The sequence below is a fragment of the Schistocerca gregaria genome, chromosome 2 (assembly GCF_023897955.1).
Source record: "Schistocerca gregaria isolate iqSchGreg1 chromosome 2, iqSchGreg1.2, whole genome shotgun sequence".
Classification (NCBI taxonomy): Eukaryota; Metazoa; Arthropoda; class Insecta; order Orthoptera; family Acrididae; genus Schistocerca; species Schistocerca gregaria.
The window spans coordinates 128,229,858-128,244,768 of NC_064921.1; the positions used below are offsets into that span (position 1 = coordinate 128,229,858).

Consider the following 14,911-nt stretch of genomic DNA (forward strand, 5'->3'; position numbering starts at 1 on the left):
GCTCGTTTTCGGCCATTGACCTTTCTATTTGCAGCCCCGGACTTTCACCATCCATCCACTGGAGGGTCCATGACGACTTATGTGGTAGTGACCATTTCCCCATGTTTCTGTCACTGCCACAGCGTCACTCTTCTGAACGCCCCTCCAGATGGGCTCTGAATAAGGCTGATTGGGACTTATTTACATCTGTCGCAGTGATCGCACCTCCTTCCACTGATCCGATTGATGCGGTGGTTCAGTCGGTCACCACCAGCATCGTTTCTGCGGCGGCATCTGCGATTCCCTGTACATCCGGGTCACCTCGGCGGAGGACTGTGCCGTGGTGGTCGCCCGAGATCGCAGAGGCGATTCGAGATCGCCGGCGGGCTCTTCAGCGCCATAAGCGGCACCCGTCGTTGGAGACCCTCATTGCTTTTAAACAGTTCCGCGCCCGAGCCCGACGCCTTATTGGCCAACGGAGGCAGGAGTGCTGGGAACGTTATGTTTCCACCATTGGCGTCCGTACCTCTGCATCGCAGGTTTGGGCCAAGATTCGGCGACTCCAAGGCTATCGGCCACCTGTCTCTGTCCCTGGGCTTTCGCTGAATGGAGCAGTGTGCACCGACTCCGACACGATTGCGGACCGGTTAGCAGAGCATTTTGCTCAGTGTTCCGCGTCAACGAACTACCTGTTGGCCTTCCGCTCCCGGAAAGAGCGGTTGGAAAGTCGGAGGCTTTCCTTCCACACGCGCCACCCGGAGTCGTACAATGCTCCCTTCAGCGAATGGGAATTCCAGAGCGCACTTTCTGCTTGCCCTGATACGGCTCCTGGACCAGACCGCATTCACAGCCAGATGCTGAAACACCTCTCAGTGCCTTGCCAGCGACGCCTCCTAGATCTTTTCAATCGCGTCTGGGTCGAGGGTGTTTTCCCGTCTCAATGGCGGGAAAGCATAGTCCTCCCCGTATTGAAACCTGGCAAGAACCCGCTGGAGGTGGACAGCTATCGCCCCATAAGCCTCACCAACGTTCCTTGCAAGTTGCTGGAACGTATGGTGAGCCGGAGGTTGAGTTGGCTCCTCGAGTCTCGGGGCCTTCTGGCTCCGTCTCAGGGTGGGTTCCGTAAAGGCCGCTCTGCCGTCGATACTCTGGTCTCCCTGGAGCCTGCCATCCGTACAGCCTTTGCGCGCCGCCAACATCTGGTTGCCGTCTTCTTCGACATGCGGAAGGCATACGATACGACTTGGCGCCACCACATCCTGGCCACACTTCATGGGTGGGGCCTTAGGGGCCCGCTCCCGATTTTTATTCAGAATTTTCTTTCGTATCGTTCCTTCCGCGTGCAAGTAGCTGCGTCGCATAGTTCCTCCCGGGTCCAGGAGAACGGGGTCCCACAGGGGTCTGTCCTCAGTGTGTCCCTGTTTTTAATTGCCATCAATGGGCTCGTTGAGGCGGTGGGGTCGTCCGTCGCGGCTTCTTTATATGCGGACGACTTCTGCCTATATTACAGCTCCAGTGGCATCGCCGCTGCTGAACGGCAGCTGCAAGGTGCCATTCGCAAGGCGCAGTCATGGGCTGTAGCGCACGGCTTCCAGTTTTCGGCCGCGAAGACCTGCGTTATGCATTTCTGCCGGCGTCGCACGGTTCACCCTGAGCCGCGCCTTTACCTTGACGGTGAACCTCTTGCTGTGGTCGCGACGCATCGGTTCTTGGGACTGGAGTTCGATACCCGGTTGACTTGGCTGCCCCATATTAGGCAGCTGAAGCAAACATGCTGGCGGCACTTAAACGCTCTCCGTTGCTTAAGCCACACCAGGTGGGGTGCCGACCGGTCCACCCTCCTCCACCTATATCAAGCGCTGATCCAGTCCCGCCTTGATTATGGGTGTGTGGCGTACGGTTCTGCCTCGCCTTCAGCATTGCGATTGCTGGATCCCATACACCACTGCGGGATCCGCCTCGCCACGGGAGCGTTCCGGACAAGCCCCGTCGACAGCATACTTGTGGAGGCTGGTGTCCCTCCATTGCGGTTCCGGCGTGACCGCCTTCTGGCCGCCTATGCCGCGCACGTTTATAGCATGCCAGGGCATCCAAACTATCGTCTCCTGTTCCCGCGCTCGATCGTCCATGTTCCAGACAGGCGGCCCCGGTCAGGGTGTCCCATTGCGGTTCGCCTCCGGGACCTTCTCCGTGGCCTTGACTTTTTTCCTCTGCCGCCTGTTTTCCGGGCCAATCTCCGTCTGCCCCCGTGGAGTGTGCCTCGACCGTGCCTTCGGCTCGACTTGGCACAGGGTCCGAAGGTCTCAGTGCCTCCGGAGGCCCTCCGCCGCCGCTTCCTTTCCATCCTGGCCGAGTTTCCGAACGCGGCGGTGGCCTACACCGACGGTTCGGTGGTCTCTGGTCACACTGGTTACGCTCTCACTCTACGGGATTATTGTGAGCAACGGTCATTGGCAGCTGGCTCCAGTGTATACACTGCCGAGTTGGTTGCCATCTATCGTGCCCTAGAGTTTCTCCGCTCCCGCTCAGGTGAGTCCTTTGTCATCTGTAGTGACTCCCTGAGCGGTTTACGAGCTCTTGACCAGTGTTTCCCTCGTTCCCGTCTGGTGATGGCCATCCAGGAGTCCCTCCATACTCTCGTCCGTTGCGGCCGCTCTGTCACCTTTGTTTGGTCCCCGGGTCACGTCGGCATCCCGGGTAACGAGCGGGTTGACGAACTGGCGAAACAGGCGGTCAGTTCCCCGGCCATGGAGATCGGTCTTTTAGAGAGTGACGTCCGATCCGTATTGCGGCAGAAGGTCCTTGCTGCTTGGCGTGATGAGTGGCGCACCCTGCCCTCTCCCAACAAACTTCGGGCAGTCAAGGAGACAACCAGTGTGTGGCGCTCCTCCATGCGGGGGTCTCGCAAGGACGCTGTCGTCCTCTGCCGGCTCCGCATAGGACATACCCGGCTCATGCACGCGTATCTCTTGTGCCGTGACGACCCGCCTCTCTGTCGCTGCGGATTGGCCCTGACCGTGGTACACGTCTTACTAGACTGCCCACTTTTAACTGCCCTCAGGCAGACGTTCGCGCTGCCTGATACACTCCCTGCTCTTTTAACCGATGACTCTACTATGGCTGACTTAGTTCTCCGTTTTATTCGAGCAGGGGGTTTTTATCATTCAATATGAGAGTCCCTTTTTTTCTTTTTTTTTTAGTGTCGACTGTGGCTTTTGGCCTGGGGTTTTAGTTTGTGGTGTTTTAATGTGTCCCTTGGTTGTTGGCCTTTCCAGTTTTATTTTCATGGTCGGCCAATGACCGTCGCACTCTGTGTGTCTTTTAATCTCTTTTCTCTGGTCTTCGTCTATGTCTTTCTTGTACTGTGTCGTCCCTTGTCGTCTCCGTTATGTGTTTATTGCTTGTTGGACTTTTCTTCGTGTATTATTATGGTCGTGGAACAAGGGACCGATGACCTAAGTAGTCTGGTCCCTTTAACCCCCACAAACCAACCAACCAACCTTTTTGTCATTCTGCATTCTGTCAGATCCGTCCATCTTACTGCGCTGATTCTACACAACCAACTTGCTCAGACGCACCCCTTCGCTCCCGTGATTTGCGCGACGTCGTGGTACTACTTCTGCACAATGTACGGTACTGCAAAGCGCCCAGTGTGCTTCTTTAACAAGTTGACTAATGTTTAGTCTATTGAGGTAATTAAAATGTCGCTGAAATGACTGGTGCACATGCTGTATGTTGTACCGGCCGAAAATACATTCATCGGCATTATGGTGGGTTCTTTACGTCGCTCCGGAAGGGGACTGAGTGGATGCTGTAACACCAGTCTGGACGAGACTCCAGCTGCAGGAGCGCGCTCGCACTCTGCGAGTCCGTTCAGCGCTCCTCGTTCCCCAACGACTGCTATGAGATTGAGGTGGCTGTATGCTGAGAGCTGCATATGCTGGAAAGTTACAGAATCGCTTGCAACACAGTGTGATTACTTCCAAGAGACGAATATTGCATCACACTTCTATAATCAAGAGATTACTTTATTTTCAACTTTTTATTTTTTTTGCCAAAGCAATAACTTTCATTATTTCACCAAGTAAGAAATCATACATTATATGGTGCTGAGCAGTTCTCTTAGACTGTTCGCAGATGATGCTGTAATTTACCGTCTAGTAAGGTCATCCGAAGACCAGTATCAGCTGCAAAGCGATTTAGGAAAGATTGCTGTATGGTGTGTCAGGTGGCAGTTGACGCTAAATAACGAAAAGTGTGAGATGATCCACATGAGTTCCAAAAGAAATCCGTTGGAATTCGATTACTCGATAAATAGTACAATTCTCAAGGCTGTCAATTCAACTAAGTACCTGGGTGTTAAAATTACGAACAACTTCAGTTGGAAGGACCACATAGATAATATTGTCGGGAAGGCGAGCCAGAGGTTGCGTTTCATTGGCAGGACACTTAGAAGATGCAACAAGTCCACTAAAGAGACAGCTTACACTACACTCGTTCGTCCTCTGTTAGAATATTGCTGCGCGGTGTGGGATCCTTACGAGGTGGGATTGACGGAGGACATCGAAAGGGTGCAAAAAAGGGCAGCTCATTTTGTATTATCGCGTTATAGGGGAGAGAGTGTGGCAGATATGATACACGAGTTGGGATGGAAGCCATTACAGCATAGACGTTTTTCGTCGCGGCGAGACCTTTTTACGTAATTTCAGTCACCAACTTTCTCTTCCGAATGCGAAAATATTTTGTTGAGCCCAACCTTCATAGGTAGGAATGATCATCAAAATAAAATTAGAGAAATCAGAGCTCGAACAGAAATGTTTAGGTGTTAGTTTTTCCCGCTCGCTGTTCGGGAGTGGAATAGTAGAGAGATAGTATGATTGTGGTTCGATGAACCCTCTGCCAAGCAATTAAATGTGAATTGCAGAGTAGTCATGTAGATGTAGATGTAGATATGGTGAACAAACTATGAAAAGCTTTACGTACAGACATTTAACATTTTAGCATTCTATTGTGACATTTGCAACTTTATAGATATTTCTATTTCACAATTTATGTTATACAGGGTGGTTGACCGTGACCGGGCCAAATATTTCACGAAATAGGCGTCAAACGAGAAAACTACAAAGAACGAAACTTGAAGGGGGGCACCGCTATGGTTGGAACGCTAGATGGCGCTGCGTTTTTTAAAAAAAATAGAAACCACCATTTTCTGTTACATATTTGTGTAGTACGTAAAGAGTAGATAGCATTATTAACTGGTTACTGTTGTTTAGTCGCCAGAATCAACTTGTATTTTGAATAATTCCACGGTCTCAAAAATGACAGTTTGCGACACAACAGCAGGAAGAAAATTTTTGCCCCAAGTGCAGTTACTACTAGTGGAACTGTAGTCAACAAAAATCTCTTTCATATCTTTTAATTTACAAAATACTGAGGGACGCACAGTTCAGCGCATAGACCATATGCCAAGTTCTAACGCATATTTCAAATACTTTCTCCATAGTTTGGCCCCTGGTGCGAGTTTAGGGACTTGAAACAGATTACCGAGAACACAGCAGCACCGAAAACGCATTTTGTGAAAAAATTGCGTGTAAAACGTATTCCATATGCACTTTTCATTTGTGGGGATTGCTGTACTAAATGTGGATTAATGTGCTCGTTAATTTGTTTATTAAAAGGATTCATGCTTAATCAAAAAAACCTAGCATAAATGTGCTTCAAGTCCAGGGTTATGAAGTTCAAAGCAGTCCATAGTGTGAAGCACTTTTACATGAAATAAGTATTACAGTGTCCGTAACGTACACAGTGAACTTTTGCTCCTGTGCTAGTTTCCGTTGCTTTATTGCTAGCGGTTTGCGATCTGCCCGTCGAATAACACATTTCAACACCGGTTGTGGCATCTAGCCCCTTTGTAAATGGCATCTGACACTCTGTCTGCATATGTTTCCCCATTTATTTGCCCCAACGAATCTGCCCCCGGCACGGTCATGTCACAATGAAACACCCTCGGTATATTCATTTTCTGCAGTGGTGCTATTACGTCAACGTCCATTTAGTTTTATTCACTTCAGCAGTCACATCCAAATGTAGTGTAAAATAGTGCATGACATATCTGTCATGAATAGTTAAATAACTTCATACGATTTTCCTGGTCTCAACATGTCGTTCAAATGTAGAGCAGTTTGTTTTTCAGAGAGACAGATAGGAAAGTAGGATGGAAATAATGTAAAGGCAGAAACAACGTTATCGGTTTGATGTCAACTGAAAGTGTACATGCATTGTGTGTCGTGTGTGCGTATGCGTGTCTGTAGTGAAAGTAGTGACCAGTACAGTTCAGTGAGTACTAAAATCTTTTGTAATTGTTCATTAACTTTATAAACACGAGTGTATATACAAGAAAATATTATATTCAGTGTATGAATAAATCATCAGCTAAATCCCTCTGCAATAATATGGCTGTACATTTAAGTCACTCAACATCTTAATTTTTATTGTTTTGTATTAAGCTGACATGCAAATTTTGTGTAAATGGTATGTGGGCGAATGCACTAACTTAAAACTTTGTCAGAGGTATAAGAGGTATATATTGGTGAGTTTTGTAAGGAAGACTGAAGGAGGACATCGAAAAAGTGCAAAGAAGGGCAGCTTGTTTCGTTTTATCACGCAATAGGGGTGATAGTGTCACTGATACGATACGTGAGTTGGGATGGCAGTCACTGAAACAAAGGTGGTTTTCTTTGCTGCGAGATCTATTTACGAAATTTAAATCACCAACTTTCTCTTCCGAATACGAAAATATTTTGTTGACACCCACATACGTAGGGAGAAATGATCATCATAGTAAAATAAGAGTAATCAGATTATTCAGATTATTCGAGAGTGGAATGGTAGAGAAGTAGTATAAAAATGGTTCGATGAACCCTTTGCCACGCACTTAAGTGTAAATTACAGAGTAACCATGTAGATGTAGAGGCATAGAATTTTAGAATCTAACAGAACAGAACTGTAAAGTATGCAACAACAGTGATGGACTGCATATGGGGATGGGGGAAAAACTGCATTTGTGTTTCACGGATAGTCCCTCGATCATGGGACCTCTGCGTTTCACTGGCAAGTGCTGTACCGTCTGCACACACAGCCTCACAGCTTTAGTTCCACCAGTACATCTACTACCTTCCGTATATCTCCTACCTCCAAGGATCATATATGGCTGTTTTATCTGTAGGTGGGACAACACTTATAGAAAGGAAGGGATGGGACATCTCAGAGATAATGCAGCCAGGAAATGAAAACGTCCTTCGTGTGCCTTTAGTTGAGGGTAAACACTTCATATAAAGGAGGATTGCTGAAGAATCGCATAAAGAACTGCAGATATATTTCGTAATCATTTCTTAAATCAAGTAGAAAGTATAGGGATAAACTGCTCAATAAAAAAAGTCACAGCAGTATGTTAAAGAAGTAACTCACACAAATTCTAGTCATATGAATGTGTCACGGACTTCTTCTGACATTAAAAAAATTATACATTCTCACAAAAATAAAATCTCATCTGCTTTTGATGGTGTCTCCAAAACAGTACTAAAGGTTGTTCCCATATATTGACCCCAGTCTTATCTGGAATAGGTAATGCAAGGTGAGAAGAGGGGTATCAGGTTACCGACAAGCTTTAATGCTGACACCATTTTCCAGACGTTTTGAGAGGGTGTTGTTTTCTAGAATAGTGTCTCACATCAGCAAAAATAATATCATCATCAAATCGCAGCTTGGTTTTCAGAAGAGTTGCTGTACTGAGGATACCACTTATTTTACAGGTGGTTGCTATTTTCTACGACCTATCTAAGATATTTGACTGAGTAATACACTGCATTCTGCTAGATAAAATGAAGTTTTATGTGATTTATGGTATAGCCAATCAATAGATAATATCAAATCGAGACAGAACAATGCTGTAACTCTGACTGGGGAGAAATCACATAAGGGGTTCCCCAAGGCTCAGTCTTAGGTCCACTATTGTTCCTCAAATATTTAGGCGATCTTCCATGTAATATATGACCAGAAAAGTTCTTTTTGCAGATGTCCAGTAGTGTAGTGAAACCAAGAATAGGTACAGAATGCTTTTGGAACTATCATTGACTGGTTTTCTGAGAATGATCTCACATTCAGTTTTGAAGAGTCACAGCATATTCAGTTTTTCGCAACTAAGCGTACATTTTGGAACTGCTGCAACAATTTAGTTCAGCTAAATTTGCACTAAGAATCATTACTCATCTTGGGGTGAGACAAAACAGTAATTTGGCATACCTGCACATTTCATTCAATAATGACATATGGAATGGGGTAACTCACCTTTAAGAAAGAAATATTTCGTGCTGTAAGAATAATATGTGTCGCTCACCCACGATCATATTGTAGACATATGTTTAAGGAGTTGGGCATTCTGATTACAGCTTCACAGTATATTTATTCCCTCATGAAGTTTGTTGTAAATAATAAAGTTCAGAAGGAACAACGACGTACACAATTACAATACCAGAAGGAAGAATGACATTCATTACTCCACATTAAAGTTGTCTTTCGCACAAAAAGGGGCCCATAATGCTGCAACAAAATTTTTTGATCTTTTACTCAGGAACATAAAATGTCCGACAGAAAGCAAATTAAAACTTGACAGCAAATTTTTTTTTTCTTAACAACTCCTCCTATACCTTACAAGAATTTCTGTAGTTGTAATGTGTAATAGGTGGTGTGTAAGAATTACTAAATCATGTACTAAAAAAAAGACTTATAAATTTGCATCATGTAACCATGTTCACGAATTAATTTGTGATGAGATGTAAAATGACTCCTTCCGTATCATTAGGATTCATCGTGAAAATGATTTATGGAACATGAAAGTAGCTAACTAACTAACTAGGTACACAAATAACGAATGTCACTGCTGACTGCCACTTCCGAGACTTACTGAGTGATGATTCAGAATAAGGGCGGGTGGCATCCAAGATATTCGTAGCTGACGTCCTTGGAAATTATAAGCCAGATAGCATGCGAATGTTGTCCAGAAGTGTATTAGTGTGGGTAGGGAGGTGACAACTTGTCTCTCAGAATCCTTCTTCTCAATTTATTTCTTTTCCAAGTAGTTCGGTGAGTGACTAAATGATAACACTGATCAGTTTGCCGAATAACTTGCTGAATAATTTTATTTCACGAAATGTATTTCTTTTACTTTACAGCTGTGTGTAAACATGTACATAGTTATTACAACGTGGTAGACATACATTTTCGGCAGGATATCGATTCTGTCGGCATAAAGAAATGAAAACATTGTGATTCTGTCAGACGGAAAAGGACTTTCAACAGAAGTTGAAGGAAATGGACAGTGTCTTGAAAGGATAAGATGGACATTAACAAAAGCGAAACCAGAGTAGTGAAAATCAGCCAGTTTAATCTGGTGATGCTGAGAAAATTGGATTTGGAAACAATACAGTAAAGGTAGTGACGAGTTTTGCTTTTTGGATAGGAAAATGTCTCATGATGGCCGAAGAAGAGAGGATACTAGTGTAGACTGGAAATGGGAAGAAACGTTTTTCTGAAGAAGAGAAATTTGTGAACATCGCGTGTGCATTTAAGCTTTAAGAAACATCTTCTGAAGGTTTTTGTCTGGATGTAGTTTCATATGGAAGTGAAACATGGACGATAAACGGGTCAAGAAGAGAATAGAATATTTTGAAATGTGACACTGAAGATTGTATGGGTAGATCACGTATCCGATGAGGCGGTAGTGAACGGAATTGGGAAGAGAAGAAATTGGAGGCATAATTTAACTAAAGTATGGGATCAATTGATAGGCCTGGGACGTCAAGGGATGAACAGTTCAGTATTTGAGGGAAGAGTGAGAGGAGAGGGTAAAATTGTGGAGGGAGACCAAAAGATGAATACGGGTAAGCAGGTTTAAAATCATGCAGGTTGCAGCAGTTACGCGGCTTGCGCAGCGTAGAGCAGCGTGGACAGCTGCAGCGAACCAGTCTTCGGATTGAAGAACGCGATAACAACACAAACTTGTGTTCCATAACATAACAGATATAATATCCGGTACCAGCTGTATTTTTAACCAGATTGTTGTCGGTAGCTTATTGTGTTTTTAGTTATTGTGGCTGACGGCCTTTGTTGCAGATGGGCTACGCGCAGCTGGAACAGCGGGGCACCGGTTTACACCTCCGACAGTTCTCCAGAGCCTACATCTTCCAGGACGATGACGGTAGCAGATTGGTCTTCACCAGCATCGACGCCGCCATGATCGGCAACGGACTTCGCAGAGACGTGAGTGCACGCCATCCTACTTTGCTGCCGCATTACTTTCTCGAATTGTCTGAAAAATACTGGGACCATGTAAGAAGTAATGCAGCCTAGGTCTCTGTACAAGAGAAAACGCAGACTCAAGGGGAAACATACGAGGAGCGTTCATGTAATAAATTTTTTTCTGAAAGCTAGTTGGGTTTATTCTGGATTGCAATATGCCGCATTATTCCCCACTCTTTTGGCTATTTCTCAACATGATATCCGTTAAGGGCGACTGCCATTCGCCACATCAATGGGAGGGCCCGTATATTCACATGGTACCATTCTATTGGTCGACGCCGGAGCCAACGACTTGCTGCATCATACCACCCCTCTCCCGCTTTCTGTCATCACCAACGCTTCCGGTGGAGTGCATCCATTATTGGGCCAAACAAGTGGATCTCGGAAGGTGGGAGATTGAGGCTGTAGGGTGTCTGAGGAAGAACACACGTTTGAGTCCCCCAACTGACGTCTCAGCACTATTAATAGAGGCCGGCCGTGGTGGCCGAGAGGTTCTAGGCGCCTCAGAAGGTTCGAATCCTGCCTCGGGCATGGATGTTAGTTAGGTTTAAGTGGGTCGAAGTTCTAGGGGATTGATGACCTCAGATGTTAAGTCCCATAGTACTCAGAGCCATTTGAACCATTTTGAACTATTAATAGGAACGTCCAGTTGAGCACCTCGATTGACACCTGGAATGAGAGTGTCGGCACTTTCCTATATTAGAGCAGTCGCAGCAGTGCGTGGCTGGCCGTCACGCGGGAGACACTCAATGATGGCAGACGCCTCGCACAACGACCCAACGTGCTTTTGTTCAGTACCAGGTGTCCGTAGACATTCTGCAGGCGCCTATGAGTACACTACTGACCATTAAAATTGCTACACCACGAAGATGACGTGCTACAGACGCGACATTTAACCGACAGGAAGAACATGCTGTGATATGCAAATGATTAGCTTTTCAGAGCATTCACACAAGGTTTGCGCAGGTAGCGACACCTACAACATGTTCACACGAGGAAAGTTTCCAACCGATTTCTCATACACAAACAGCAGTTTACCTGCTTTGTCCGTTGAAACGTTGTTGTGATGCCTCGTGTAAGGAGGAGAAATGCGTACCATCACGTATTTGATAAAGGCCGGATTGTAGCCTATCGTGATTGCGGTTTATCGTATCACGACATTGCTGCTTGCGTTGGTCGAGATCCAATGACTCAGTAGAATATGGAATCGGTGGATTCAGGAGGGTAATACGGAATGCCGTGCTGGATCCCAACGGCCTCGTATCACTAGCAGTCGAGATGACAGGCATCTTATCCGCATGGCTGTAACGGATCGTGCAGCCACGTCTCGATCACTGAGTCAACAGATGGGGACGTTTGCAAGACGACAACCATCTGCAAGAGCAGTTCGACGACGTTTGCAGCAACATGGACTGTGAGCTCGGAGACCATGGCTGCGGTTACCCTTGACGCTGCATCACAAACAGGAACCTGGGTGCACGAATGGCAAAACGTCATTTTTTCGGATAAATTCAGACTCTGTTTACAGCATCATGATGGTCGCATCCGTGTTTGGAGACATCGCGGTGAATGCACATTGGAAGCGTGTATTCGTCATCGCCCTACTGGCATATCACCTGGCGTGATGGTATGGGGTGCGTTGGTTGCACGTCTCGGTCACCTCTTGTTCGCATTGAGGGCACTTTGAACAGTGGACGTTACATTTCAGATGTATTACGACCCGTGACTCTACCCTTCATTCGATCCCTGCTAAACACTAGATGTACTGGTGGAAGTAAAGCTGTGAGTCTGTGTGTGCAGACGGTACAGCACTTGCCAGTGAAATGCAGAGGTCCCATGATCGAGGGACTATCCGTGAAACACATGAAATGCAGTTTTCCCCCGTCCCCTTATGCAGTCCGTCACTGTTGTTGCATACTTTACAGTTCTGTTCTGTTAGATTCTAAAATTGCAGGATAATGCACGACCGCATGTTGCAAGTCCTGTGCGGGCCTTTCTGGATACAGATAATGTTCGACTGCTGTCCTGGCCAGCACATTCTCCAGATCTCTCACCAATTGAAAACGTCTGGTCAATGGTGGCCGAGCTACTGGCTCATCACAATACGCCGGTCACTATTCTTGAAGAACTGTGGTATCGTATTGAGGCTCTGACTCAATGCCCAGGCGTATCAAGGCCGTTATTATGGCCGGAGGCAGTTGTTCTGGGTACTGATTTCTCAGGATCTATGCCCCCAAATCGCGTCAAAATGTAATCGCATGTCAGCTCTAGTATAATATATTTGTCCAATGAATAACCGTTTATCATCTTGTTTTCTTCTTCGTGTAGCTATTTTAATGGCCAGTAGTGTAGCTCCCTGCTTGGAAACCGCTCCCGTTACGGACGCAATTCTGAAGGCTACGTGTAGGCTGCCGTCTATGGGAACTTCATCAAACTGTAGGTGCTGAAACAGGCATGTTCTACAATGTCCCACAAAAAATTCCGTATTTGTGCAACCTAAGTTGGCCGAGAAAAAACCGTTGCATTATTTATTGAACGTCTCTCGTATTTTCGAGAGCTAATCACAAAATTTTAATTATCACCTCAAAAATGAAGTTACCTAACTAATTTTCGTTACTTTGCAAACCCAATCGGTATCGTAGCACCCCGCTAGAGCAGTGAAAACAAAATGGCGCAACCCATTGGTAAAATCGTGCGGAAATTGGTTCCTTGCAGTGGCGCAGGAGAACGGCGAAAGTGGAATGTGGCGGGCGATTTTCTAAGCGTAGACTCTTAATCAAATGCAGAGCACTTTTATTAAACAATGCGAACAACGTAATTAATAAGAGCACTTGCATGAGAAGGCAGCAACTGGTGCTCAGTTTATCAAACGACCTCGATATCTAGTACAGTAAGCTAATTCATACATACTATAAAAATGGAAGTATATAAATGTGTGATTTAGAACAACATGGGGAACATAAACACTGGGTCAATTACATCACTTACTGCCTCAAAAGAATTACTTTGGGGAGAAGAGCCTACCAAAGGGTGAAAAAGCGGTAGAGCCAATTACGCGCAAATACCAATATTTTATTCGCCCAGTATTTCAGAATGAGAGCATTTACTGACTTGCAAAAAACCTTACACATCAGTTCAAATCATTACGAAACTTTTTCTAACTGTCAACCTGCACAAGATAATATCGGATATTACATTTTCGCTGCTCATGTTTCACTAAACTGCCGCATTAGGATATGACGTATTACTTCTTTACTTTTCATTCTTTCTCAACACACTGCACAGTCCGTATTGACATACGCCGCTGAAAGTACCTGGAACAATATGTCATTTTCGATAGTTGAGGAGGTATGACTTCTAATACTGAGGTGCATGGAAACCTGCTGCACCATGAGCGACCTTTTAATTTATTACTTCTTTGCCACTAAATCTGTGTACAACATATTTCGCAGACAGTAGCCACATATACCATTGAATGTATGGGGAGATAAACACCGAGAGGGGATGGGGCGGAGCTTGACATGGAGAGGGGGGAGGAGGAAATAGACAGAGGGAGGGGAAACGGGAAATGGCCAAAGAGGGGAAGGATGAAATGGACAGGGGGAGGGAACGAGCAGATAGACAATGGGGGAGGAGGCGATGGGTAGCTAGAGAGGAAGGAGGAGGTGGAGAGAGAGAGAGGTATAGGTGAAGATGTACAGAGAGAGAGAGAGGAGGAAGAGAAAGAGAAACTCACGGAAGATTGGAATAAATACCCAGCCAGTAGTCTATAAAACCCACTCCGCATGGAAACGATCAAATTTACAAAAGGGGCAAAAAAATACAGAACCCGAAAGCTTCAACTTAATACACTGCGACTTCTAACATGCCTGGGCTAGCAACTTTTATTAATCAGCAGAACGAAAAACCAGTCCAAGCCGCAATGCAGATGATAAATGGGTATTCATTGGACAAATATATTATACTAGACCAGACATGTGATTCCATTTTCACACAATTTGAGTGCATAGATCCTGAGAAATCAGTACCCAGAACAACCACCTCTGGCCATAATAACGGCCTTCATGCTCCTGGCTATTGAGTCAAAGAGAGCTTGGATGGCGTGTACAGTTACAGCTGCCCATCCAGCTTCAACACGATACCACAGTGCATCAAGAGTAGTGACTGGCCTATTGTGAGGAGCCAGTTGCTCGGCCACCATTGACCAGACGTTTTCAGTTGGTGAGAGATCTGGAGAATGTCCTGGCCAGGACAGCAGTCGAACATTTTCTGTATCCAGAAAGGCCCGTACAGGACCTGCAACATGTGGAGGTGCATTATCCTGCTGAAATGTAGGGTTTCGCAGGGGTCGAATGAGGGGTAGAGCCACGGGTCGTAACACATCTGAAATGTAACGTCCACTGTTCAAAGTGCCGTCCATGCGAACAAGAGGTTACCGAGACGTGTAACCAATGGCAGACCATACCATCACGCCGGGTGATACGCCAGTATGGCGATGATGAATACACACTTCCAATGTGTGTTCACCGCGCTGTCGCCAAACACGGATGCGACCAACATGATGCTGTAAACAGAG

The 14,911-nt window shown here is 45.8% G+C and overlaps 1 protein-coding gene across 8 annotated transcripts in view; it reads left to right on the forward strand.

The window, feature by feature from the left end:
• Positions 1–14,911, forward strand: part of LOC126336504 (neutral ceramidase-like) — a 489,135-nt gene that overhangs the window by 239,167 nt on the left and 235,057 nt on the right. For all 8 annotated transcript variants that reach the window (XM_050000278.1, XM_050000277.1, XM_050000275.1 and 5 more), the window contains one exon: positions 10,150–10,296. In XM_050000278.1, the coding sequence (XP_049856235.1) occupies positions 10,150–10,296 (147 nt within the window). The remainder of the gene's footprint in view (positions 1–10,149; positions 10,297–14,911) is intronic.